The sequence below is a fragment of the Schistosoma haematobium genome, chromosome ZW (genome assembly GCF_000699445.3).
Source record: "Schistosoma haematobium chromosome ZW, whole genome shotgun sequence".
In the NCBI taxonomy this organism is placed as follows: domain Eukaryota; kingdom Metazoa; phylum Platyhelminthes; class Trematoda; order Strigeidida; family Schistosomatidae; genus Schistosoma; species Schistosoma haematobium.
Window position 1 is genome coordinate 4,447,468 of NC_067195.1, and position 25,064 is coordinate 4,472,531.

Sequence of the window (25,064 nt, forward strand, 5' to 3'; positions counted from 1 at the left end):
ATTGATCATGCAGTATTTCATTGTCTGTATTGACATCAATATTCCAACCATGGCATCCTCATTAGAGTTGGTCTGTGGTCCACCATTTTCGGAGAATGAATATTATACTTCACCTTATGTCTTTGGTTGATTATTTCGCCAAAAGACTAATGATATAACTCAAAATGTTCTCAGCCTTTACATTAGATGAAACATATACCCACTTGAAATCTGAACTATTGTGTTACTTGTGGGGGCTTGTTAAATTCGTCTATTTCACATGTAACCATCCATTTCGTACAAAATAGTCCATAGGCGACCAAGTGTGTGATAGGTCTAAAACGTATAGATAAGGTTAACGAACCCCAGCAAGAGAGATTCTTCTCGCTGAGCTGCGGCAGAATAAGAGGTGATCTGATAAAGGCATACCAAATGTTAGGTACGCCAAGCTACCCCAGCTCGAGCATATTATCACAACATCATAACCACACTCCTTGCAGCGACCCTTAAAAGACCGCATATCAGAGGACAAACACTCCAAATGTGCTCTCACTTCTTATTATTTGGAAACGCTCCCACTTGATATGTTCTTCGAGCCGGGGTGACCACAGCCCCTTCAGATGACAGCTTCAAGAGAGGCCTGACAACATATACTAGCCCGTGGATTACTTTCCCCAAGTGAACTAGCTGGGCCTAATACATGTCCCATAAATTATCCGTAACCACTTCTCATTACATTTAGGCTATCTGTTTATTTGTTTTAGATCACAACCAACCGACCTCCTGCCTAATAATTTGATAGCTGCTGGTATCCAGAAATTCTGCTGACTTCAGACAAACTTACCCGACTACAAAACATGTGACTCAACAAATAAAAACCGCGTTGAGGTTCAGATATTTCCGAGAAATAAGTTGACATCAGTTTGTTTCTGCTTAGTCGTCTGAAATTCATTGTTTATTGGAAGGTTATTCTAAGCATCTCTCAGTGACAATAACCCTTACAAATGATATGAACTGATGGATATTCAGTCATAATTTCTAGAAATAAGATGAAATAATGTTATGGCCTTTGCCTTTGATTGAGTCTAATTTTGAAATGTGTACCAGTATTAATTGTTCGTCAGAATCAAAGTATTTAAACGTAACAATCAGACTTCAGCGCAAAATATAGTTCAAGGTCACCCTAGCGTACGGTTGTCGATAAAACGAACAAGGCTATAATTTATGGACGAACTAAACGCGAAATTCACTAATCGATTTTAATAAGTAGAGTCCTTGCATTATAGCTGATGTAAGTTCGTGTTGAAAACTCGAGATCTAATGCCAAAGCTTAATCGTCAACTCTATATTATTAGTTCCAACACTAACCCAAGGGGTAACAAACAAAAACCTTAGACACAACATAGCACAACGGATTGTAGACACAACTCCTTCTCCTTAAGAGTTGTCAAATGCTGGAATTCGCTGCCAGCCGAGCTAGTCCAAACGTCTTTCCAGGAGTCCTTTAAGAGGCAACTTGATCTAATTTTAAGGAATAAGGATAGTATCACACCATGATTTACTAATTTCTTCTTCGCCTTTTATTGTTAACATACCTAGGTTCCTGCCTGGAGGTTTTGGTGATCCCCTGCTTCTAGACACGGAAGCCTGTTTAGCGAAAGCTTCTTCCGTTCCGTCCGCAACCATTTGAACCATTCTAATTCCTCACACAGGTTCGTAACCCTCATTTGGTCCTGGTTACTAGGTAGACACTCTCCAGGCCAGTCTAGCGTCGCTCAAAGCTCGTCCATAAATTATAGTCTCATCACGCAAACTTCTATTCTTAAATGTATTTACTAGAATTAACGTAGAAGTATATTTCGGTAATATTTAATGATTGATGCTTTTCGACCTCACAGGCCTCATCAAATGTCTTTTATTGTCAATAAAGAACTATGAGTAGTTCGCTGCACAACAATCTGAGAGAAGTTTTTGGTTGCGATGCTGTAGATTCTTGTTTTTGTAAAGAATTATTTTTCGAACAAGTCGTATATTTCTTACAAACTTCAAACTTAACATCACAACTCGCTACGCTGGTGGAAGAATGTAATTGTTTGGTGAGTATTTCTACTATCAATCTTTATCATACTCTTGATGATGATAATGATCTTCTGAGGTTACTGTGTTTGTTCATAAAATTGATTGGTAATTTAAATGATGAGTTGAATGCATATCTTGGATCTATCCTCGACTCAAGATTGGAGTCAATAATGAATGACAATAGAATAATGAGCGATGTACAGTGCCTTGTTACATCGGTGTTAAGTTCATTGAAATGTGAAAATTTATTACAACCATTATGGCATAGTTATTTGTGTTTAGAACTTGAGTCAGCTGAAATGGATACTGAAGAGTCGAATATATTCTCTTCCATAATTTGTCCAAACATTACAGACAGAAAAATGCAAATTTTGTTATCAGCCCGGAATTCAACTCATAATCATTCTCTAGTCAGTTGGAATAATTTATATCGACATTTATGTGCACCTTATATTAAAGAAGCTCTATCATACAGAACAAAGTTATTGTGTTCTGAAAATTATGCCGAACGATTTCTAGATTCAATAATAAAATATAAAAACTGCGTACTGAAAAAAGTTCTCATACCTAGACTATTTTCAAGAAAAAGTGATGTACATGATATCAATTCTGAGTTATCGGATGAAATTGTATATAAGACATTCTATTTAGTTCATAAACCTGATATGTTTTCATTAGTTATTGAATACCCAGACTCTGTTGCTGCGCTTATGGACCTGGGTAAATGTTTGGATAATCTCCCAATACGTCAAGATTTGATTACTCACCTAACCGAAGAAGTAAGTTATCCAATTTTTTGTTGTTGCCATTTCACTGTAAATATGGACTTGCTGTTGTTGAGATGTAAGTGTCTCATTTATCTGCCTCTTTTAATGTTTGCGATATTCATAACAGTAAAGCGAAATCATGAATGGGCTAATGGCTGTAAATAACTATGACAAGTGCGTTCTAAACTTCCCATCCGTAGCGAGATTCTAAGACACCAATTAACAATCCGATCCATATTCTGCAACTGGTCTATTTAGCTTCTCTAGGAACATAAGTACTAATTCGTCTGTCATAATTTAGAAAGCGATTCACTAACTCTAAACTAGGCATGTGATTCATCCTAACCAACAGAGCTGCTTACGTATTGTTGCCAATAAATGCGAGCAATACGACAGGTGTAGTGGTGTTCTATTATCTTCTAGTCGAAGAGTGCAAAACTCAGTGCATCATAGCACTACACACATAATTGATTCATCATCCCGTTAAACCGCTAACTGCTGGTTCCAGCCATGTAAATGGTGTACAGTTTTTATTTGGAGTCTACACAACAACTGTAATGTGACAATAAAACACCAGAGTAGCTCGGCTAAGAAATCCCTTCTCAATGATCCCACTGGAAATTATTCATGTTATAGGTCATTGTTGATAACAAACATTATAAATTAACATCCTAAGATGATTATATTAGAGATTTCACAGCTTTGAAGACATCTTCTTACTGAACTACTCTTGTTTTTTTGTCTCAGTAGATGTTAAATGCTGAAACAGAACCGATGTACACCTATGCAAGGCAATAGTTTCCATACAACTGACTAACACACAACCTTTCATTACCAGACCAATGTTACAACGTTGTAGAAGTTGTGATTCATATCAAAACATACTATTCCTAACTTTACTCACTTAAATGCTAATTTTGCCAGCAATAACAATACTTCCACTCACATAACTACCTAAACACACAATCCTTCACTTTATGAGTACAAACACCGACTCCTTCCAGTCTTATTGAAGTAGTTTATACTTAACTAATTTAACGCATCAACATAAATAAGGCTATTTTCATCGGACATCAGAATCTTTTGATCCAGACTGTTCATTGATTTACACTCAACAAAGTATCGAATGTATTGTTGTATTTAGTCAGAATCAGTTTATCTTTTATTATATCATCTTGATATGAACATGTTTCTTCAATATACCAATTTATTATAACTCACTTAGGTTCAACAACGATTATTGCATCCAGGTGTCCATACTGAACAAATTTTAGCTGCTTATAATTACTTAGTACGAGCTTTACGTTTAATCGATAGTACATTTCTGGTACAAGATATAGTTTGCAAACCAGTCTCGGCATGTCTTCGGCAAAGAGAGGATGCGGTTCGTTGTATAGTTGATAAATTAATATCTGGCCCAGAAACCGATGGTGAAGACGATGAAATTAAAGCTGAAGCATACACTGATACAACTACAGAACTTCATCAAGAATTATTATTACCTAAACCATTGGAAGTTGAACCATTGGATGGTGGTGAAGATAGTGATGCTGATATTGTCTATGAAGGTGAGTCAACATTGTAAATAAGCAATGACCAAATATATGTCCTTGTATACAGTAAGTGTGAATGAAATCATAATCGTTTGCGACAAACCTAATAAAGTAGTTAACTATCCACTGAAGAAAATTAATCAACTCTGAAACCACACTGATCTTTCATGTAAATGGGATATATGTAACCGAATTCCCTTATGTATAGTTATATGTAGAAGAGACAATTATTTTATCAAATGCTTTAAAAAGCCTACATGGGCGGGGTATTATCTTAGTTTTCATAGTTCGATCATGGGGTCATTCAACATGACTTATTTGCTTGGCTATAAATCACACTATGTATTGATCAGTGATACTACCCTGTTAACGAGACAGCCAAAGCGTATTTCGAACGCTTGACATCTTGTTAAAATCTGGGTGGTCTAGTCATTAAACTACCTCTTCTATGTTATCATAACAGGGTCATGAGTGATATTCAAATGTCTTGTGTGTGACGAAATCTCAGCACGGATACAGAAGGCTCGACTAGCTTTTGCCAACTTGCGTCATTTATGGCGTAGGCGAGATATCCGTCTACCAACCAAAGGACGGGTTTACTGCGCAGCAGTTCGTTCCGTCCTACTTTATGGCAGTGAAACATGGCCGGTAAGAGTAGAGGATATCCGTAGGTTACTAGTATTCGATCATAGTTGTCTTCGAAACATTGCTCGTATATCATGGGACCATCGAGTAAGTAACACAGTTGTTAGGAAACGGGTACTAGGTAAGGATGGCAAATCAATTGAAGTAGTGAAACTTCATCAGTTGAGATGGCTGGGACACGTGTTACGTATGCCCAACCACCGACTACCTCGACGTGCTATGTTCAGTGGTATAGGAGTAGGTTGGAAGAAAGCTAGAGGCGGCCAAACCAAAACATGGCACAAGTCCATGAAGTCACTGACAAGTGGACTGAGTCATGTTGGTAGGTGTAGACTACCTGGTTGGGGACCACAAGATGATAGCAACCGATGGTTAGAGACCCTGAATGACATGGCTCAGAATCGTTTGCAATGGTGCAGGTGCACCCACTCTCTATGTTCTCCTAAATTCTAATCTGAATTCTTCATGTCCCTTTTTTCCTCTTTCCAAATTTATTTCACTGGATTATACTCTTTAAATAACATCTCCAAACCCTAATCTTCCGATTACTGCTTATACTCTTGCTACCTCTACCACTACGGGATTTGAATCGACAACTGCATCTCTGTGCTAATGTGGTGTGGCAACTCGAACTGATGTACGTACGTACGAAGTTCTACGTTGTTACTGACTGACTGACTGATTCAAATGTTTTGTAGTAAATAAATTATTGAAAACCACTCAGTTTGATTGTAAAGTAAGTCATAAATTCCCGTTGCGTCGAAATGTCTAAAGGCAATCTACTAGACGCTTTGAAATAGTATCTTATATAGCACAACTCTCGAAAGGTAACTGCTTCGTCGAAAATTCCAAATTCAGAAACTAACAATCGGATTTAGGAGCGTTAAATTATTAAATACATTCAATCAGCACTAAAACTAAAAAATTAGCGTTGAGTACTCCTCAGTACTGAGGAGTATTCAACGTAATAAATTACTGTAAGCATATCAGTTCTACAGGAGGTCAGTCGCTGCCTCAACGGCTTATTAGTAACATATGTGGCTTTAAAAAAACCAAATCCCACAGGAAGCTCGGTTCCTTCAAGATTGCAATAATACCCTGCTGGTAACTCCTAACTAGAACGAAACCAATGCCTAGGGTTCTCGCCAGTTGTTCCTATCTTTAAGCGAACAATACTTGGATGTCACGTCATCTAGACAAGCGGTTACATCTCTTTGTGGTTTTCAGAGTTTGATCAGTCATAACAACTAGATATAACATCTGTTACTGTTCAGCGTCAGAGTTCTATGTAAAGATCTCAGTCCTATAAGTTTATTTATTTATTTGAACACAAATATTGCTACAAAGGAGCACCGAATAAATATGCGCCACACAAGTCAGTTGATTTGTGTATGGGCTGTGATACTGCCCGGGTACCCAGACTGAAGCAGGTGTCCTATATGAAGTTAGTCGGGGCCCAAGTAATTCATCGGTTATATATATGTATGACTTGTCCACCTGTTTATACCATGTTATGAACGTTCCATCTACACAAAGTTAATCCACACATTCATCATAATCACCGTTTTATTTTGTTATGTCGAAATAATAAATACAATATGTATTCATCTCAATAATATTAATATCTTTTCTTTTGATAACAGACCCACCATTTGACTCCGATATACATTCTGCTAACTCAGATAAACATTTTCTTTTGGAAAGTGATTGGAAACCAGATCCTATTGAAGCTTTATGTCAACGAGGATCTTGGCGTCGTAAATTAGATCTTTTAAGCATGTTAGTTAGTATTTATGGAAGTAAGAAAGCATTTTTAGTTGAATACAAACAATTATTGAGTCAACGTTTATTAAGACAGAGAAGTTTCCATACAGCAAGAGAATTAAGAAATTTGGAGCTGTTAAAACTTCGGTTTGGCGAACAGAATTTACATGAATGTGAAGTAAGTCGTTTGGTGTGAACTTGATTTTTTTTCTACCGTTATTTTGACATTGTGTCAGCATTAAACACTATTGCCTCTAGCATTCGCTATCAAACTTCTCTGTGATTTCAAAATTATATATATAATGACGAAGATTTTCCGTAATCTACCCCATATCTGGCTTGTTTATTAACGTATGCACAAGTTTTTTCATTGACTATCAAGAAAGCGAAAATTAGGGATTCCAAGCTACACTAATGGGTAGACTTGAAATTATCTGACCAATGCCTTGAGCCACCTTGTAGGCTTTTACAACTTCGTCCAATACATGGACGAATGAAGGTCATGATAACGTTATTATACGAACTTTGGGTGTACCAATCTTATCCTTATTTGTTACAATACATTTGTCCAGTCTGTCTCTAGGTTTCCTCCTATAGAGTTTTTAAAAGTCTTGTTATTCAGCTACCTCGTCAGTGACCACTTTTTGTGGTGAAAATTGGAGCGATTCTGAACGATAGTTAATCCTTATTTGCATATGTATTACAATACCAAATCAAGCAATAAAACTAAAGTTCATGAAGTCAATGAACAAACCATAAGCTCTGTATTTGTTGTTTTTAATTATCACAATGGTTCTTTCAGTGAATGAGTGTGATTTTATTTATTTGACAAGAAATACGTTCTGGTCCTTTGGAAGTAAACTATAAGTGTTAAGACTATATCGGTAGTTTGAGGACTGCGTTACCAAGATACTGTTAATAATGTTGGGGTTCAGCTCATACACTCCCCTCTTAATGGTCAGTTATTGTCATTCTTTGTCAGACTAGAAGTTTGACTTACCGCCTGAAACAGAAACCTGTATGTATCTATTCTTATATTTAGTAGCCTTGTTATAATCGATGTATATCGTTTTCAGAGTTGTAACTGTGATATACTACTCTTATTAGCGACTTATCATTACAGAGCCTATATAGCTATGTAACTCATATGTTTTATTTGCATAAGCTGTCACTCACCGTCCACGTTTAACATACAGTCAAAGGGATCTTTTGTGGTATTCGGATGAAACGATCGTTTTATTGTTGTCCAGTCATACATCCGAACCCCTTCCATTTACATCTGTTCTTACACCTATAAATAACAGTGTTGTTAGATTTCTCATAATTTACCTCAAAATTTAACAGTAGACAAACCCAAATGTCTTTAAATTCTAGTCTTATCCGCGTTAAATTTTTCTCTCACGTATAGGTTATGCTTAAAGATATTCGAGATTCGAAACGAATTGCTAATTTAGTATCAGAAGCTACGTCAAATAATTTAAAAGGAAAGCATTTAGATCAAACAGATAAATTATTAAACAGTCCTACCCTTGCTCCTGATGGTAATGAAATCATGGAATCAGATGAAACACAGTTAAAAGTTGATTGTTTGGAGAATAAAGCAACGTCTGTCGTATGTGTTACTGGCGCTACTACGACTCCCATTACTACGGCCAGTAACGATGATAATTTTATTTTGAGCAGTAATATTAGTAGTGCTAATAATATTGCTTTTCCTTTATCTGCTTACATTTTATCTATTCATTATTGGCCAGAATTGCTTGATGATAAATTTAAAATACCTGAAGATTTTCGTCCAGTATTTGAACACTATGAACAGTAAGTAGTATATTGGATCAACAAGTTTATTTAGGATTTATGTATTGTATGTATACTTAAATTGCTTATTATTAGTCTATGTTATGTATTTGTATCATGAAAGGGTTTTACATCAAACCGAAGATTGTTTCTGAAATTCAACGACCTGTCTTACTGTGAAAGCAGATCGAAGTTCACTTGACTTTAAAAAATATTAATTCTAGTCAACTTTATATTGTCCAATTGTGTTTTACGACTAAATCGTTTATCTCAAAGTAACACTCGTAATCTTTCTAACAGTATATTTCTTATTATTATTCAACTTCCTGTAATCTATGGTTTTAAACCCATAACGTACGTAAAATAGATAGATAGTGGCTAGCAGTGGAATCCAAGACGTGCGTTTCGTCATATCTGGGACTCGACAGCCGCATGTACCTGAATCCCAGATTTGATGTCTACTTTGGGACTCAAACCCAGTACCATTCGCTTCAAACCCCATCGCATGGTCCACTTAGCTACTGATTCTATATAACCAATCGTGTGCAACGAGTATGAGATTTAATTCAATTTGAAGTGGGTTGGATTATCCTATTGGTTTTTTTACTGAAAGTCAATCAGTCCTGGTTGCCATATGGCCATCTTTTGCGGATTCCCTTGCCCCATCTATCTTACATCAACTTGTGTCTCAATGACCATATTGAGATAACCGGCACATGATCCCTAATGCCAACCACAACTGATTAAACTTCCGTCAAAAATATCAACAACGCGATAATCCAAACCATTCTAAATTCAATCAATGACGCCTCGTTAAGTAGACGTGATCAATTACTAAACAAAATACTTAATAATAATAATCTATATATTCTGAAAATAATAATTACAGAATTCACAGGCATGACCAATTTAATATAAATAGTAACATTAGATGTACAGAACAAACATGTGGTAGAAGAAAGTTTTAGGTATACTAGTTCAGTAATTGTTTAGGTAGTACATGTATTGCAGATAACACTTCATTTATGGTAAGGTCTAGGTTGAGTGATGTATCGCTGAAGCATATCCATCCACATTTAGCCGTATTAAGCTCCAGTTACCATTTTAAGCACCACTGCGCTACCTTGTTAACCTCCATGCTGATGCAATTTTCCACTTATGATTCCTACACCATTCGCAAAAATACCACTGAAAAGGTCTGCTATAGTTTTAGAGTCGTGTATAAAAGTGCTATTATGCTGGATGCATGGTATATCAACATTTTGAGTTGCTTTAGCGCGTTTATTGAAAAGGAGAGTTAAGTTTTGCACCTTTGAGTTAGTATTGAGTGCTAGTATCTCCTCATTAATGGCTTTTAACCTATGTTTCTCTTCAATTTGATTAAAAATTATTGTTATTTGTGCAACTGCCGTGAAGTCGCTTGCCGTAAAATAACGATTCTGCAGGCGTCTTAGTATATATAATTCGTAAGGTTTACTAAGCCTGTACGTTATAAGAGGTACACAGGAATCTAAACAAGAGTCAACGATCAGATAGAATTCATCGATAGCATCCATGAGACTATTACATGAAAAAAGTTATCCCAGTCTAAAAGTTTAATCAGTGAATGCAGGAGGTCCCAGTCAGGATGCTTATAGTCTCTATATTGATATGTTTTTTGAATGGGTCGATTATAAGAGGGATAGATAGGGAGAGCGCAAACTACTATCTTATGGTCACTGCTTTCAAATTCATCGTATACTTTTACAGATAGTGGGATAACATCTCTAGTTGTGGTACGAACCCACTGTGACCAGCAGTGCATGTTAATGGTTGCCGAGAACTCATCATTACATGACTGACAACTACCGGTGCTCCAGTTAATCCCAGGATAATTGAAATCCCCAGTGATAACCTTAGCATTAAAGTTTAGAGCAGATGCATGTATGAATGCATTGATAATAAGATCACTCCCATTATTCGAACTATCAGGAGCTCTGTATATACACCCAAGGAGTAGACTATGATACAGGATGTTGACTGATATTCAGACTGATTCTGGTAAATTATTCAGGATACTATCTTCAACTTTATTAGTTGTTAGGGTATCCAAAGCATATATAATACAACCACCTCCTCGCTTAGTTTCTCATCAACTCACCTCACTTATGATATAAAGGGCGAGAATAAGGCTTGAGTGTCCAAACAGTAGCAGGTGACTTTCTTAGGGGGTCACTTCCCAAGTTTTTCACCTAGAGATCTAATCCACAAGGTAATGGAGCAACGTTAGGAGATGCAGGCTCACGGTAGCCGGTGACCAGTAATTGGTTCATACGCCATTTGTTCCCTCAGGATCCTGGATCCCATGTGCACAGATGGTTTGGAATCAGGGTTTCCTAATTTCTCTAGGTGGACTCTCCGTTTCCACTAACCCGGTTAAAAGGCCGGACATTCGCTTTTCGTCCTCTCAATTTCGTAATCAGCGTCCCTTCTGCTAGAACGCAGTGAGTAGGATTTTCCTTGCAGCAGCTGTATACGCATGTCTATGTGAGAGCATTTCGAGAGGGATAGTGGACTCTCCCTGCCCTCGGCCGTACCAGGTCATTTAAGGACGTTTTAAATGATTAGTTTGGCTAGTGAAATCAAAATCCATGTTGATTCTATTAGTTGAGACTTTTTAACACGTTCTTGCTGCATAGTCAATAATTTTCCCAGTAGAGTGGACTAATTTATATTTGACTGTTGTTATTCTTTTATGCTGGTTGTATCAATAGTTGTAATGCCTCATATTGTGTAACTTTTGGAATTCATACTTGTTTTCTTGTTCGTCTATTTCACAATTGAAATAAACATTGACTCCATTGCATATACGTTCCGAGGCATCTGTGTGTTTGTGTCCGTTTCACTTTGTTTCAATATCATCTATTAAGTATCTTTAAAGTGGAATTTTAAAACAGTATATATCAACTCAAGAAAAATCATGCCTTGATAAATATTTCATAAAACAAGGTTAGAATTGGTTGAATTCTAGTAGTGTAGTCTAATCAGTAACAAACTATGCTTTATGTATCTCATTGGGAAATTCTTTATTTTAGATGTTTCCAACGTCTTAAAGGCAATAGAACACTCAATTGGATGCATAAACTGGGTCTAGTGAATATCGATCTTACACTTGGCAAACGTAGCGTGAAAATTGATGTTACACCGTTGCAAGTATCAATTGTTCATCTATTCACAAAACAACGTACTTGGTATATAAGAGATTTAGCTCAAGTAAGTAAATCTGTTTCTTACTAGTTAACCTAAAGTTCTTACCCAAAACAATCAGTCCGATATCACTTTTTATTTAAAAGGTTATTTGCTTTTTGATGAATGTTTACGACACACTCCAATCTGCTAGCCTTTAGAATGCTGAACAAGACGCATAATTTTCCCAAAAGACTGTACACATCTGTTGTTGCTCTTCAAAGTGAACACGACCTGGCGACTAAAGGATCTAGACGAGTGAATTTGAAGTATCGGATCCGTAACTTCAGAAGTAAAATAGGCTTTACAGGCGATTGAATACGTCTATCAAGTTTTGGGGTGCATTCTTTCCTACTTTGTTTGTCTCAGTAGGCTATGTTATGAAGCTATTAGACTCGAATCTACTACTTTCATGTACTACTTTTACATTTACTCTTGGCATTTATGTCTGAGTAATCTCATGATACTTCACAGGGAAGTATGATTGCATACAAACAATAACTTGTGAGTTTATTTGTTACAACAGACAGCTGTTTGAAATACGATCAGCCATCCCGCTTTCGATACAGCAAACATACGTTGATAGAATGCAAACAAGCCTTTTTATCCATGTGTAATTTTTATCAGCTGTCACCCAAACTAAAATTAATGAAACTTTCAAATTAAGTTCATTTTATTAAATTTGCACCCCTTCAAACAAGTCACCAATTTATACTGTTAATTCTTATCTGTCAATCAAAGATATGTTGTTTATTGTGACTTAAGTGTAGTTAAAGCACTTACGTACGCATGTTACTGCCAATGGAAAATAGGCGACCGACCAACATTCTCAAACCCACTCAGTCCTGGGCCTTCCTTTCTAGTTCCATCCAATTGTTGTTCATTCATCCCATGTCTGTCTCTATTTCTCGGCGTAATGTGTCCATTGGTCTTCCTCTTCTCCCTTGGCCTTGAGGATTCCAAGTGAGGGCTTGCCTTGTGGCGCAGTTGGGTGCTTTCTTCGATGTGTGTACTACCCACCTCCAGCGTTTCTTCTTGATTCCTTCTCTCCCACAGTAGATTGTTGCTGATAGTGTCTGGCCAACGGATCCGAAGTATATTCCGTAGGCAATTGTTAATAAACACTTGTATCTTCTGGATGATGGCTTTCGTAGTTCTCCAAGTTTCCCCACGGAACTGACTTTGATGTCGGTTGACTCCGCCTGGAGCCCCTCTGGGGCTACTGTCGGTCTCGCGCCCGGATAAAGGAGGAGGGTTGAGCATGAGGTTAGCAATGCTATCCCTTAGAAAACTAACTCGCTAAAAAATGCTAACTAGAAAAATAATCCAAACCATTTAAACTGCCCTGGGAGTTAGAAGGTCTTCATTTAAAAGAGTTATGACACCTCATAGTGAAAGCCGAGTTCCTTCGGAAGTCACGAGGCTGACACCCCTTCTGACAACCAGAGCAACGATTAACATAGGTACATGGAATGCTCGTACAATGTAGGAGACCGGGAGAATCATCCAAATTGCTGCAGAAATGAAAAGATACAACCTGGAGGTGTAGTTAAAGTACTTGATTTTCAATCATTCCATCATAGGTCCAAACTCTCCACTTCTCTTACTTCGATTTTACCAATCAAAATACCACTACTAGTTTCCACATTTAAAATGTAGCTCAAAATTGAGCACTGCTACATTCTGCTTTTTAATACTTTCTGACCACGACTACTGTTTTCGTCTCTTCCCAAATCAGAACGAGAATTAAAAGCGACCAATATGTACTCGAATAATCTAAATGACAAAGATACTGTTAAGAAGGAAACAAAAATAGATAATTCACTGATAAGTCAAGTCAGTTAATTGGTTCTTTACACACATTAGGTAAGTGGTTAAATGCTAGCTTAACTCATTCGAAATTATTGATTGATCGACCATTTCAAATTATGCGTAAGTAATTACTGTGGTTGCTGAATAGATCAGTTTTCTTCTAGTCTTGTCCTTTTCCTTGGGTCAACATAGGAGTCTTTTTCCATTGCGAGAAGTTGCAGTTATTCCTCAACCATAGTAAACAGTCTTACCAGTTGTAGTAATCAGTATTTATATCAAGTCACGACACTGACATATCAATTTAGTTTCAAGTCATTACAGATACAGTAATAAAAACATTATATTTTATATAGAACTTATAAAGGAATCCTCTTGATTCATCCAACAGCACTGATTGGTTGAGTGCATGGATCAATCATCAACGTATTACAACCTGAGTCTAACTAGAATATTCAGGATTCTATCCCGCTAACAAATATACAAGTCTAATTTATTAGTTGTTTAGCTATACTTATATACCATTTACTTGTTTTCGTTACTATTATTGACATATTTGTCCCCTACCTTCTATTTTTTTCTTAATTTCTTAAGAAACTAGAAAGTCAAATCTCCACTATTCGAACTAGTTTATATATGTTTATTCAGTTAGGATTTATACGACTATCTGATTCACACGATAGTAATAACCATGTAAATTTTACAAGTGAAAATCTAGAAATCTATGAAGTTTGTGATGAGACAGATACGACTAATTCAAATGAGAAGTTAAGTAATTCAAATAGTATAAATTATTCAAATGATCCTGAGAAAATTGATTCAAACACTATTGAAGCAACAAATAATTGGATGTTTACATCACAAGATCATTCTGATTCACTTGTAGCTAGTGTTAGAGAACGTAAAGAAAAGGAATTACAAGTAAGTACTAATAATACTCATATTAATTTGTACACTATATGTTATATAACATTCCTATTATATTCCATATTAGTTCATTAGTTTACATAGTTGTGACACTTGTTTGAAAGGTATCAACACACTCAATAGAACAGTATTAGTACTATTAAATGCAATATTGAACAAGTTTAGTTTCTTTTGAATACACATTCATGTAGTTTTAATGAAACATCGTTGCGCTACTGACTCACCCCTCAAAGGGTAGTATCCTTAATAAATATCATGTACACAGGACACACTAAGCTGTGCAATCATCCACCTTCCTCCCTTTAAATCGACATCTTTAGACATAATAGCTCAATTTTGTTATCCCTTTTTAATTGCACCATTTGATGACACCATAAAGTAAGGCTATCGGAAATGTATGACGATGACATTAGCCTGTTACCTCAATGTCGTTAAACTGCTCGATATTATAAAGATCAATGAAATTAAACTTCGCCAATTAATGACCACTCTTCAGAAGTGTATTTTAACCATCAAATTTCGAAGCTATTTTTGCATGCTTTAAACTACTCGTACTCGTTTTCACACTTGAAATTCAACCATTTCAGTCAGTCAGTCAGTCAGTAACAACGTAGAACTTCGTACGTACGTACATCAGTTCGAGTTGCCACACCACATTAGCACAGAGATGCAGTTGTCGATTCAAATCCCGTAGTGGTAGAGGTAATAAGAGTATAAGGAGTAATCGGGAAGATTAGGGTTTGGAGATGTTATTTAAAGAGTATAATCCATTGAAATAAATTTGGAAAGAGGAAAAAAGGGACATGAATAATTCAGATTAGAATTTAGGAGAACATAGAGAGTGGGTGCACCTGCACCATTGCAAACGATTCTGAGCCATGTCATTCAGGGTCTCTAACCATCGGTTGCTATCATCTCGTGGTCCCCAACCAGGTAGTCTACACCTACCAACATGACTCAGTCCACTTGTCAGTGACTTCATGGACTTGTGCCATGTTTTGGTTTGGCCGGTGGCATTTAAGAATAATCTTCAAATAACGAAATTCAATAACAAGCTATTCCAACTTATAGTTGAAGCGTCACGTTTATCAGGCTGTAAAATATCAATAATAGAGTATTTTGCTGCATGTGCGTTTGCTTTTTACTTAAAAGATCATCCATACGAATCATTGCTTATACTTGACAGTACCAAAATCAAGCAGTTTATGTAGAGAAGCTGAAGCTTATCTTTCGATAAGTTTAAGCGTCGCTTTCAGTGCCTTAACCTATATCCCGTGTGAGTTCGCAAGGACTTCCATACCGATTATTTCCCTGCCATTGAAGCTATTCGGAAGTAAAGTATTACTCATCTGAATCGTGCTTGCATAATAATTATGTAGTAGATAAAACACAACTATTCGTGTTTATTGGTTATATGTATTTGTCCCCACATACAAAAGGTTGTAAACATAAATACTATCCATGAATGGACATTTGATTTATACGTCAACATTGCTCTCAAATAAGTCAGATACGTTTCAGTAATAAGAGGGAATAATTGTTCTTGTTATGAATAACTGTTTTATTTCATTTAAAGTACATAAATCCTAATACGTAACAAAAAGTGTGCTACACTTATAAAAAAATAAAAAAGTGGCAGTATAATCAATAAATAAATGGGCAGAAATAGTAATCGATAAAAGGTAGATTTCAGTGTAAAATACAGCTCAGTCAGTAACAACGTTCTACGTTGTTACTGACTGACTGATGACAGCTAGGTTACTATTTTCAGTTAAGGATGCTCATTCTATTTTGATTATCACTGAAACAGAACTTATACACGTCGATGCAAAGAAAGGTGGATATCGATAACAGATGAATATTTATTTATAAAATGTACCGTACTTTAGTTCATGTGTAACAACTTTAAGTTTATGCATATTTTTGCATGTTATTGCATTGTTTATGACTGACTGATGGTACATTAAACCATATATAGCTAAATTTTTGTTTCGATTTCATATTTACTCTTATTTAGGTATTTTGGTCTTATATCACTGCTATGTTAACAAACCTTGGAAGTTCGTCCTTAGATCGAATCCATTCGATGCTTAAAATGTTCGCACTCGGTTCTACATCCAGTTTAGGATTTAATAGAGATGAACTACGCCGATTTCTAGATAAGAAAATTAGAGAAGGCCAACTAAGTTATGATGGTGAAATGTATAAATTAACAATCCCTGATGTGTAAATACTTTAAGTGTATTGTACAAATAAATATCGTAAAATCTTTTTAATTTAAAATTACTGTATATTTCTTCATTGTCGTTTAATAACAAAAACATAAATTTTCTAGGAATTAAGTAAAGTAGCGAATCACCCTGTATTTTTCTATGCCTGTGAAACATGGTCTATGGAATGAGACACGCGTGAGATGCAGATTCCCAATTGTCTTCGGAGTATGTCCCGCGTATCGCGAATAAGCGTGAAGATGAGATGTATCTAGGCCATTTATAGTGTGTTGTAATTGACAACTGTTAAATACGCAACAGGTATTTAGATTTTCGTTCATAACAGTCCTATCTACCTTTTCGTTTGGAAAAGCAATTATCTGTGTTTTCAATCAACCGAGGGATGACCATGTTGTGAACAAAAATTGTCACCCTTGATGAGAGAAGATGAACTTCTTTGATCTAATTATCTTATTTTAGGACACTATAGAAACCTTGCAAAAATGCAATTCAAAAAGGGGGGTTCCCAACATATTTTATTAATTTTATATCGGCTGATATATTGGGTTGATCAGAAATCGACTGAATAATAAGTGAACGGTAATTAGCCAAAACACAGGTTTCATTTTTAAGAGATAATATGCCAAGAGGCAAACGTACGAATGAGTACATATATGGTCGATTTGGTTTAATCAATAAAATTTATCACTTTGTTCTTTCATTCACGTAACCGGTTGGGCTCGTGTATAGTAAGATCGCGTATCAATATCAGCTCCCAGATCCTATAAGTCACAAGTTTATTTAAGAAAAACCAGTTATTACTAAGTTATTTGGAGTTTCCATCTCACTCTAGATCTATGCACAAGGGTATCTCAAATAATTAACTATCAGGGTGACTGGTAAACCTCAGTGAAGTCGAGAGCGTTTGCTGTGAAATTCAGGAGTGGCTATTAATATTTACTTATTTTTCTTCTAACATCTACTGACAGTAACTAAGTATCTCTTCGACAAACAGGTATGACTTACGCGACTGGCGAAACCTATTTCTGAAAAGAAAAAAATCGACTGAAGCACTTGTAAATGAATTTATTTTTGAGAAATAATCAATGTGACGTACAAATAGCAAGATATAACGAAACTACTGCTGAAAATCGTACAAAAGGAGATGAGACAGTTCTGAGTTTGACAGACGATAGTACGATGAAATTATTTCCTACAGAGATCGAATCGTTTAGCTACATCGCTCCAATTTATAATATCCCAAATCGCCTTTACATAGTCTGGACGTACATTTTTGTACTGAAGATAATATGCATGCTCCCAAACGTCAATCCCAAGTAAAGGTTTCAAACCTATAAATTTTAATAAAATTCAATAGGTACATTAAGCTTTGAATAGAGGTGTTAATAAAGATTTTTAGTATTTGTCAAAAATTTCTACACAAAAGAGTTTAAGATCGCTTTCACTTTATTATTACCTGTGATATATTGATGGCGCTAAAATGTTCTTATGTTTACACTATAATATCTGTCATTATTCTTAGGATTTTGTAGTGTTACATTGTAAGAGCCTTATTTATTTACTTAAACACATACACCTTGGCACAAGGGGGAACCAAATACATATGCGTCACACTTCACTCGATTTGTGTGAGGGCTGAGATACTCCTTAAGCGCCCATACCGAAGCACGTGGCTTTCTTAGGAGGCCACAACCCGAGTCTTTGACCTAATCCACGAAGCAGTGGAGCATCTTTAGGAGATGCAGGCTCATGGTAGCCGGTGACCATAAATAGGTTCGTACGTTATTTGTTCCCTCAGGATCCGGGTGTCCGTGTGCACCACTGGTTTGTAATCAGGGTTTTCCAACTCTCCTAACTGGGATCCTCCGTATGCACAAGCCCGGTTAAAGCGCCGTCCTCTCAAATTTGTAAACAGTATCCCTTCTGCTAGAAGGCAGTGAGTAGGACTTTCCTAGCAGCAGCTGTATACGCATGTCTATGTGAGAGCATTTCGAGAGGGATAGTGGACTCTACCTGTCCTCGGCCGTATCAGAGCATTCGAAGGCTATGAGTTAATCTTACCGTCATACTTAGTGATGATATCAACTAAGATACTATCATGGAAATGACTTGATCATCCTTGTAAGTTTCAATCATAGACAACAATCAATTCTTAAGTTCTGACACCATCCAACTGCACGTTATGAAATAGGTAAAGAGAACCTGGGAACTGAAAGTTAACAGTTGAGAATTGAGTGCTTTAGTTGCGAATACAGATCTTTATGGGTTAATGGACCTTAAGTCATAGTTGTTTTGTGAATCCAATAAATACCATATTTGGACAAACTGTAGTACAGGTGAAGCTTTAACGCAAACTTAAACCACAGCTTTGCAACTAGGAGTTAGATAACAGAAAAACTATACTCCTTACACTCTGAAGCTTATTAGTTAACCAAATGGCATTATGCGTATGTGAAAGTCATCTTAAGATTTACCCGTAGTCCCTTCAAGAGGGTCTTGATTAGCGCATGTGGCAATTTGTAAACGCTTTGTGTTGGGATTATATCCAAGCCAACCCCAACCCGAACCCTGGATAGCAATTGTTGCAGCAGACAGTTTTGACTTGAAGTTATCAAACGACCCAAACTCATCATTAATAGCATTAGCTAAACTACCCGTAGGGACACCCCCACCTTGAGAACTAAGATTATGCCAAAAGATGCTGTGATTGATATGTCCTCCACCATTAAAACGGAGTGCTGGCTAATAGAAAACATTTAAAAATATTGGAAAAGCAGTGAATTTTAACACAATTAACGGGGTCCACTACCAAATAAAATTGTTTAGAAATGTCATGCTTATCAACAAAAGGAAGCAGCTGACTAGCATCCCCAGTTAAAATTATGGCGCAAAGCTGAGTAAATAAACTTGAGTTAGATGAATGATTTGATACATATAATTTAGGACGAGAGGGAGTAAGTTTGGAGGTGCAAAACGATATATTTAATGAAGGTATAAATTAATAAGCCAAACATATGAGCTGCTAGTATATCATTCTATAGTTTACTATCAACTTACATCTTTGTCAAAGCCAAACCACGTTTACGACTAGAACTTTTTCGACTAAAGTCCTTGTTCCTAACTTGGAAAACAACTTTCTACCGATTTCAGTACGGACGAATAATTGAAAAAGACCAATACGACATTTACATTTCTTGGCCGATGTAACACTGCAATTACCCATTACTCCGTTACTGCTTGCTTATAGTTTTTGAAGCAAGTCCTTCCTCACGAGGTCACCGTAATACATTGAGGTTTTGAAACTAGACAAGCAATTCACGACTTCTAATAGGCTTGATACAGTAGACCAAAAATAGCAGACTTAGTACTGTTCATATATTTCAGTCAATTACGGAACAATGCATTAGCGTGATAGTTTAACTTTGAGTGTGAGGTTTATTGTTTTTCTACAGACAGACTCCTAAGACTGAGTTCTTCAGTTTGCAAATGGTTAAAAAGTGTAGAGTAACCAGCACATAACCTAAAGAAATCCTCATATATTATAACTAATTAGTGTCAATTGTTTAGTGTACCAGTTAGTTATTATTACTAAACTTACAAAATCATTATTCGCAAGATTTTATCATTTTGATTAAGGGAAAAAAACTCCCTTATATAGAATTTAATGATAGTTTCTAGCGAAGTATTCAAAGTCAATGACCTGTCATGTGTAAGGATGTCTACATAACCGATTTACGTCTTAAAATGTGAAAAAACCTACTATTTTCATATTATAGTATGAGGTACTATGTATTAAGCATTTGAAGTGACACTCAGACGGAATACTTATATCTAAGTATAAATACTCCTCCCAAGAATATATCATTTTCACCAATATTTGAACCACGACGACTGACCTGAAGAGATACCATTTTTGTAACGTCACTTTTCGAGATAGCTTCAGCAAGCTGTTCCTCAGCAATATTGAGATTATTAACATATGCTGCATGATGTTTGGAATGATGTAACTGCATAATTTCTCCTGATATTAAGGGTTCCAAAGCATTGTGTTCGTATGGTAAAGGGGGCAATGTGTGTTTAAAACGTAGTCCATAATTACGAATGATACTGGATCTGAGGATGCGTGAAGTAGCCATTGGGGCACGAAAAGTTATAACTCCTGTAGCGTCTACAACTCCTCGCGCACTTCAATGCCCAAATTTAAACCTCAAATCCTGGTTGTCGGAGATTGCTTGTACTCTGGGATATGTGTCTGGGTAGAAATAGAATACTTTGAGTTTCTGGGAAGAATGGTCCCTCTTATATTTTATATGTATCTAATGATGTCGTTCAATGTGTCACTTTCCTACATTTAACTCTTTAGGGATTGGAAAAATACTGTAGTTAGTTCTACACTAAAATGTGGATAGAGACAGATTGTACCCAACTACTGACCTGTCAGTCTAGCCAGCTTAGTAGTAGTATTGGTGTAATAAATAATCCTGGTTAGGTACTTAAGTTACATATCACCATACAATCAGTCAACTCCTAAGCAACACGGGTTTCAGTATAAGCATTAACGCTTAACCAACTTACTTATTGCGAGAGAGAATGGGAAAACAGACCAAAATAATGATTTCTCTGTCAATGCTGTATACATAGATTTTAGCAAAGCGTTTGGTTGGGTTTCTCTCTCAGATTTTGTGCAGAAACTTTCGAAATTTGGAATTATAGGTGTCGTACAAGAGTGAGTGAGAAACTTCCTCTGTGGCCAGGAACAAAGGGCGACGATAAATCGAACGCCCTTTGAGTGGAAGCTAGTCAAAATGATATATTCTAAGGCATCATCGTAGATCCCCTCCTTTTTCTTTTCCACGTAAATGAATCACCGCGACTACTTAAGTAATCAACATTATTGTTTGCAGATGATGTCAGAATCTGGGAAACAACAAATAATGACGCTGATCATTTTGGTCTTCAAGCTGATCTAGACGAATTAGTTGAGTGGTCTCAAAGTTAGTGCCAAGAAATTCATTCCAGAAGTAGTGTGCAAATGCACATCAGACAAGACAATATTCGCCAGTATGTAGTCAATGGCACATCGCTTTCGTATGTGCTGGTACACAAAGAATTGGTTTGTCGTTGGTCTAGTATACTGAGTAATATCTGTAATATAAGAGTATTTCCAGTAAGGTTGATGTCACGACTGTACAGAAATTCATATTCGTAAAGATATCCAAGGGTAGTTACGATGTGCCAAGTCATTGGGAAGCCGCCTATAAGCCGTCTATGTTCCATAGCATTGAAATTCATTGATTATATATCAATGGGAAAGGGATTATGAGCCGTACGGCACATCACGAATAGATTTATCCTAATCATTCCATCCTGCATAGATTACAAAGTTACAAACCATAGATGAAATAACTAAAGTCCAATTTGTATTCTAAGTACCCTTCCGACTAACCTCCCTTAAACTGACTCCGTGTAGCATCTTTTTTCAGATAACACTATATGATACAACGGTTTTTCCAGAGAACGTTATAAGCAAACACTGGAAATGGTTATTAAAAATTCCAAAGTTGGACTACCTAATGTCCTGGAAGAAACTCTAAAATCGAGTCTGCATTGTCGGTTGTATAATGCAAATGGGGAAGAATGTCTTGACCATACCATGGAGAGGTTATCATGTCCTTTGTTTTGATGATAAGTATATAGTAAATACAGTGGAACGGCTTACGGCTAGTACCATGTACTTACTTATGTCAAGAATGCCGAATTTTATAATGGTTCGATCATAAATTCCATGCACGTCTAATCGAATAGTAGAGTTTTCACAGGGACCTTGTGTCTCCTGAATGATCATGTAGTTGAATTTGATATTTTGAACCAAAAAAAATCACAACGTGACCAGTCACGGCACTGGGCCTTGTTGAATACTGCTTAATCTTATAAATCAATAAGACATAGCAGAGTGAAGTTCGATGTCCGCATTACTTAGCCGAAAAACCATTTGATCTTCGCCTCCATGTGTAGCTAAAAAATTGACCAGCAGTCGAAAGACTGCACCATGATATCACATTCGTATACATACGTGGCCAGCTTTTCTCTACTTCGATGGTAATGTACTCCAAACAATAGAACAATAGGATAGGTTAGTTGTATCCAAACCCACTAAGTCTCTCCATAACACCAGGATTGTATTACATCCTGTTTACATCGACACGTTTTTTTCGCGTTTCAGCACCTTAAGACCTCTTTGTATTTGAATGGTGCTCACGTTGCAAAATGCCCAGGTCATTGTGGCAAAGGTTGTGATTGACGTTGGTTGATTGTTGTTAGGTCAGAATTCCTCAGGCAACCTCGCTAAGGGAGCTGTATGCCGTTTACAAGTTCTTTTCTAGTGTATTCATCGAGATATGCCCTTTTTCGTATTCGCAGACTCAACTAGAAGCTTAGTGTTGCTCTTCATAGACATTGGTGAAATAACCCGATACGTTTTTAGTATTATTATTCTGTCCTACTTGCTTTTCGTGTGCAGTTGTGTTGACCTGCTCGTCTAACATTAGCATGTAACAGACTGCAAGCCATGAGTCAACAACTTCCTGCATGGGTGTTACATAGAGAACACGCAACCTCATAACAGTGGGTTAGATTTATACTTTGAACTTATAGAAGCAGGGAGGAGTTTCAGTCGGAGCGTGACAAGAAATAATAATTCTTGACCAAATTAAATCACCAAGTAGTCATCGGCAAAGTAACATTGTCAGATCCGGAGCCGAATGCGTGCACAGTCTATTTATTTCAAGGGGTTAGCTACGACTACATGCTATTCTATCCGTTCTTCATGGACTGGCTACAAAGCCAGGACTTCAAGGATAGTGGGGTCCAAATTCATCGTTAGATGCATTTCTACTGACACACTTCAGTTGAGCGCTTTGCACCTTTGGGATAGGTTACATAGAGACTTTTCTAAGTAAGGTCTTCGGTTTACTAATATCACTTTGAACATACTAGGATTCATATCACATCTTAGAAGAATACCTGCCGTCAAATCTGTACTTGAGAATATCGATATAGCATAATCAGAGCACTGGAATTCGCCTAGTTCATATTTCGTTATTGGTATTCCCTATTGTTTAGAATGTTTAGTTATATTTATTTTCATCTGTACGATAGCCACTGTTTGTTAGCAAGGAAGCAGCTAAATGGAAAAGTTTGGTGTAGGTTATGTCTTAGAGCTTAGGTGAAATATAATTTACGGGTAAAATGAACACTCCTGTAATTTATTTCTACATCGCTAATCATCTATCATTGTCAGTATAACTTTGATCATGAGCATTAATCCAATCTGTTAGTGCTGTTGGATAAACGCTTTTCGATTCACACCACTACTTGTTTTCGTGTAAATTAATTGCATTGGGGTAAAGTGGATATTAGTTTTGAAAGTATAACGTTAATCTATCACTGGTTATGTTCTAATACACAATTTCTTCCAACAGCCAACGCCTTTTGGTCATTTTTTCTCGGGCTATCATTATTGAAGTACATGGGGAAGAGAATAACGTTTTTCTGTCGTGTCCACTTAGTGTATGTTTGATTAAGGGCGAAATTTCCTAATATCCGACTTTTACGAAACAGGGCATGTGGCAAAGATGATTGCGTTACATATGTAGTACACCAAATGACTCCTAACAACAATCTTCAGAGCATCGTTTACTCTACTTGACACTGAACTGATCAGAAGTTTTAGTTAGGTCATGAAAATTGACAGTTACCGTATAAATAACAATAAAGACCTATTTTAAGCTTTCAACTTTGTTTTGTATATTTAACCTATGCAAAAACTCTTTAGAGGCTATTGAACATTTAAACACAGTGCTATAGTGATAGAATACTATGAGTTTTCAAAAGTCACTCAACAATGTGCGTATGTAATACATTCGAAATTTCATTCTTCTGGCTTTTAGACTTTATTTTCAGTTTGTTTCAGTGTTACACTTGTGTTAATACTAGCTGTTATCGATCGCTTTGATTAGAATTATTGATGTGTTCTATGTGCATATGATTCGTAAGCCCTGTTTTTCCTATTGTTATTATTTTTCCCAGACCTCTAAACACGCTACCTCTACGATGACTTTCAGGCGAGACGCAAACTGTTATACGCATACATTTGGTTGTGGGATTTAATATCAGTACAGTTCCAATAATCTGATCGACTTGTACACGATGAGCATTGGTAAGTGGTAGTTTATAGAAGTTCGCTTTTTACTTGTCAACAATATGTTGTGCCGTTTGTTATTTTCATT

General features: G+C 36.5%; 2 protein-coding genes across 5 annotated transcripts; one reads left to right on the forward strand and one right to left on the reverse strand.

Annotated features, from left to right (window-relative positions):
* Window positions 1-1,128: 1,128 nt before the first annotated feature.
* Window positions 1,129-16,930, forward strand: ANAPC2_1 (Anaphase-promoting complex subunit 2; the record flags this gene model as incomplete). 3 transcript variants are annotated; one of them, XM_051210230.1, is made up of 8 exons in its annotated part: window positions 1,129-1,270; window positions 1,878-2,837; window positions 4,051-4,393; window positions 6,667-6,965; window positions 8,196-8,605; window positions 11,659-11,836; window positions 14,213-14,539; window positions 16,563-16,930. In XM_051210230.1, 7 exons carry the CDS (start codon window positions 1,914-1,916, stop codon window positions 16,773-16,775), a joined length of 2,694 nt encoding a protein of 897 aa, XP_051070200.1. In that variant the 3' UTR covers window positions 16,776-16,930. The 3 variants fall into 3 exon arrangements, with proteins under 3 accessions (XP_051070200.1, XP_051070199.1, XP_051070201.1); XM_051210231.1 differs by lacking the exon at window positions 1,129-1,270 and adding an exon at window positions 4,887-5,345 and having other exon boundaries at window positions 1,914-2,837; XM_051210229.1 differs by having other exon boundaries at window positions 1,129-4,393.
* Window positions 16,931-17,821: 891 nt separating this feature from the next.
* Window positions 17,822-21,115, reverse strand: SOD2_1 (Superoxide dismutase (Mn), mitochondrial; the record flags this gene model as incomplete). 2 transcript variants are annotated; one of them, XM_012936278.2, is made up of 3 exons in its annotated part: window positions 20,622-21,115; window positions 19,251-19,518; window positions 17,962-18,107 (listed from the first exon to the last, which is right to left on the reverse strand). In XM_012936278.2, the coding sequence occupies exons 1-3, from the start codon at window positions 20,910-20,912 to the stop codon at window positions 17,962-17,964; spliced, it is 705 nt and encodes a 234-aa protein (XP_012791732.1). In that variant the 5' UTR covers window positions 20,913-21,115. The 2 variants fall into 2 exon arrangements, with proteins under 2 accessions (XP_051070202.1, XP_012791732.1); XM_051210232.1 differs by having other exon boundaries at window positions 17,822-21,115.
* Window positions 21,116-25,064: the final 3,949 nt, after the last annotated feature.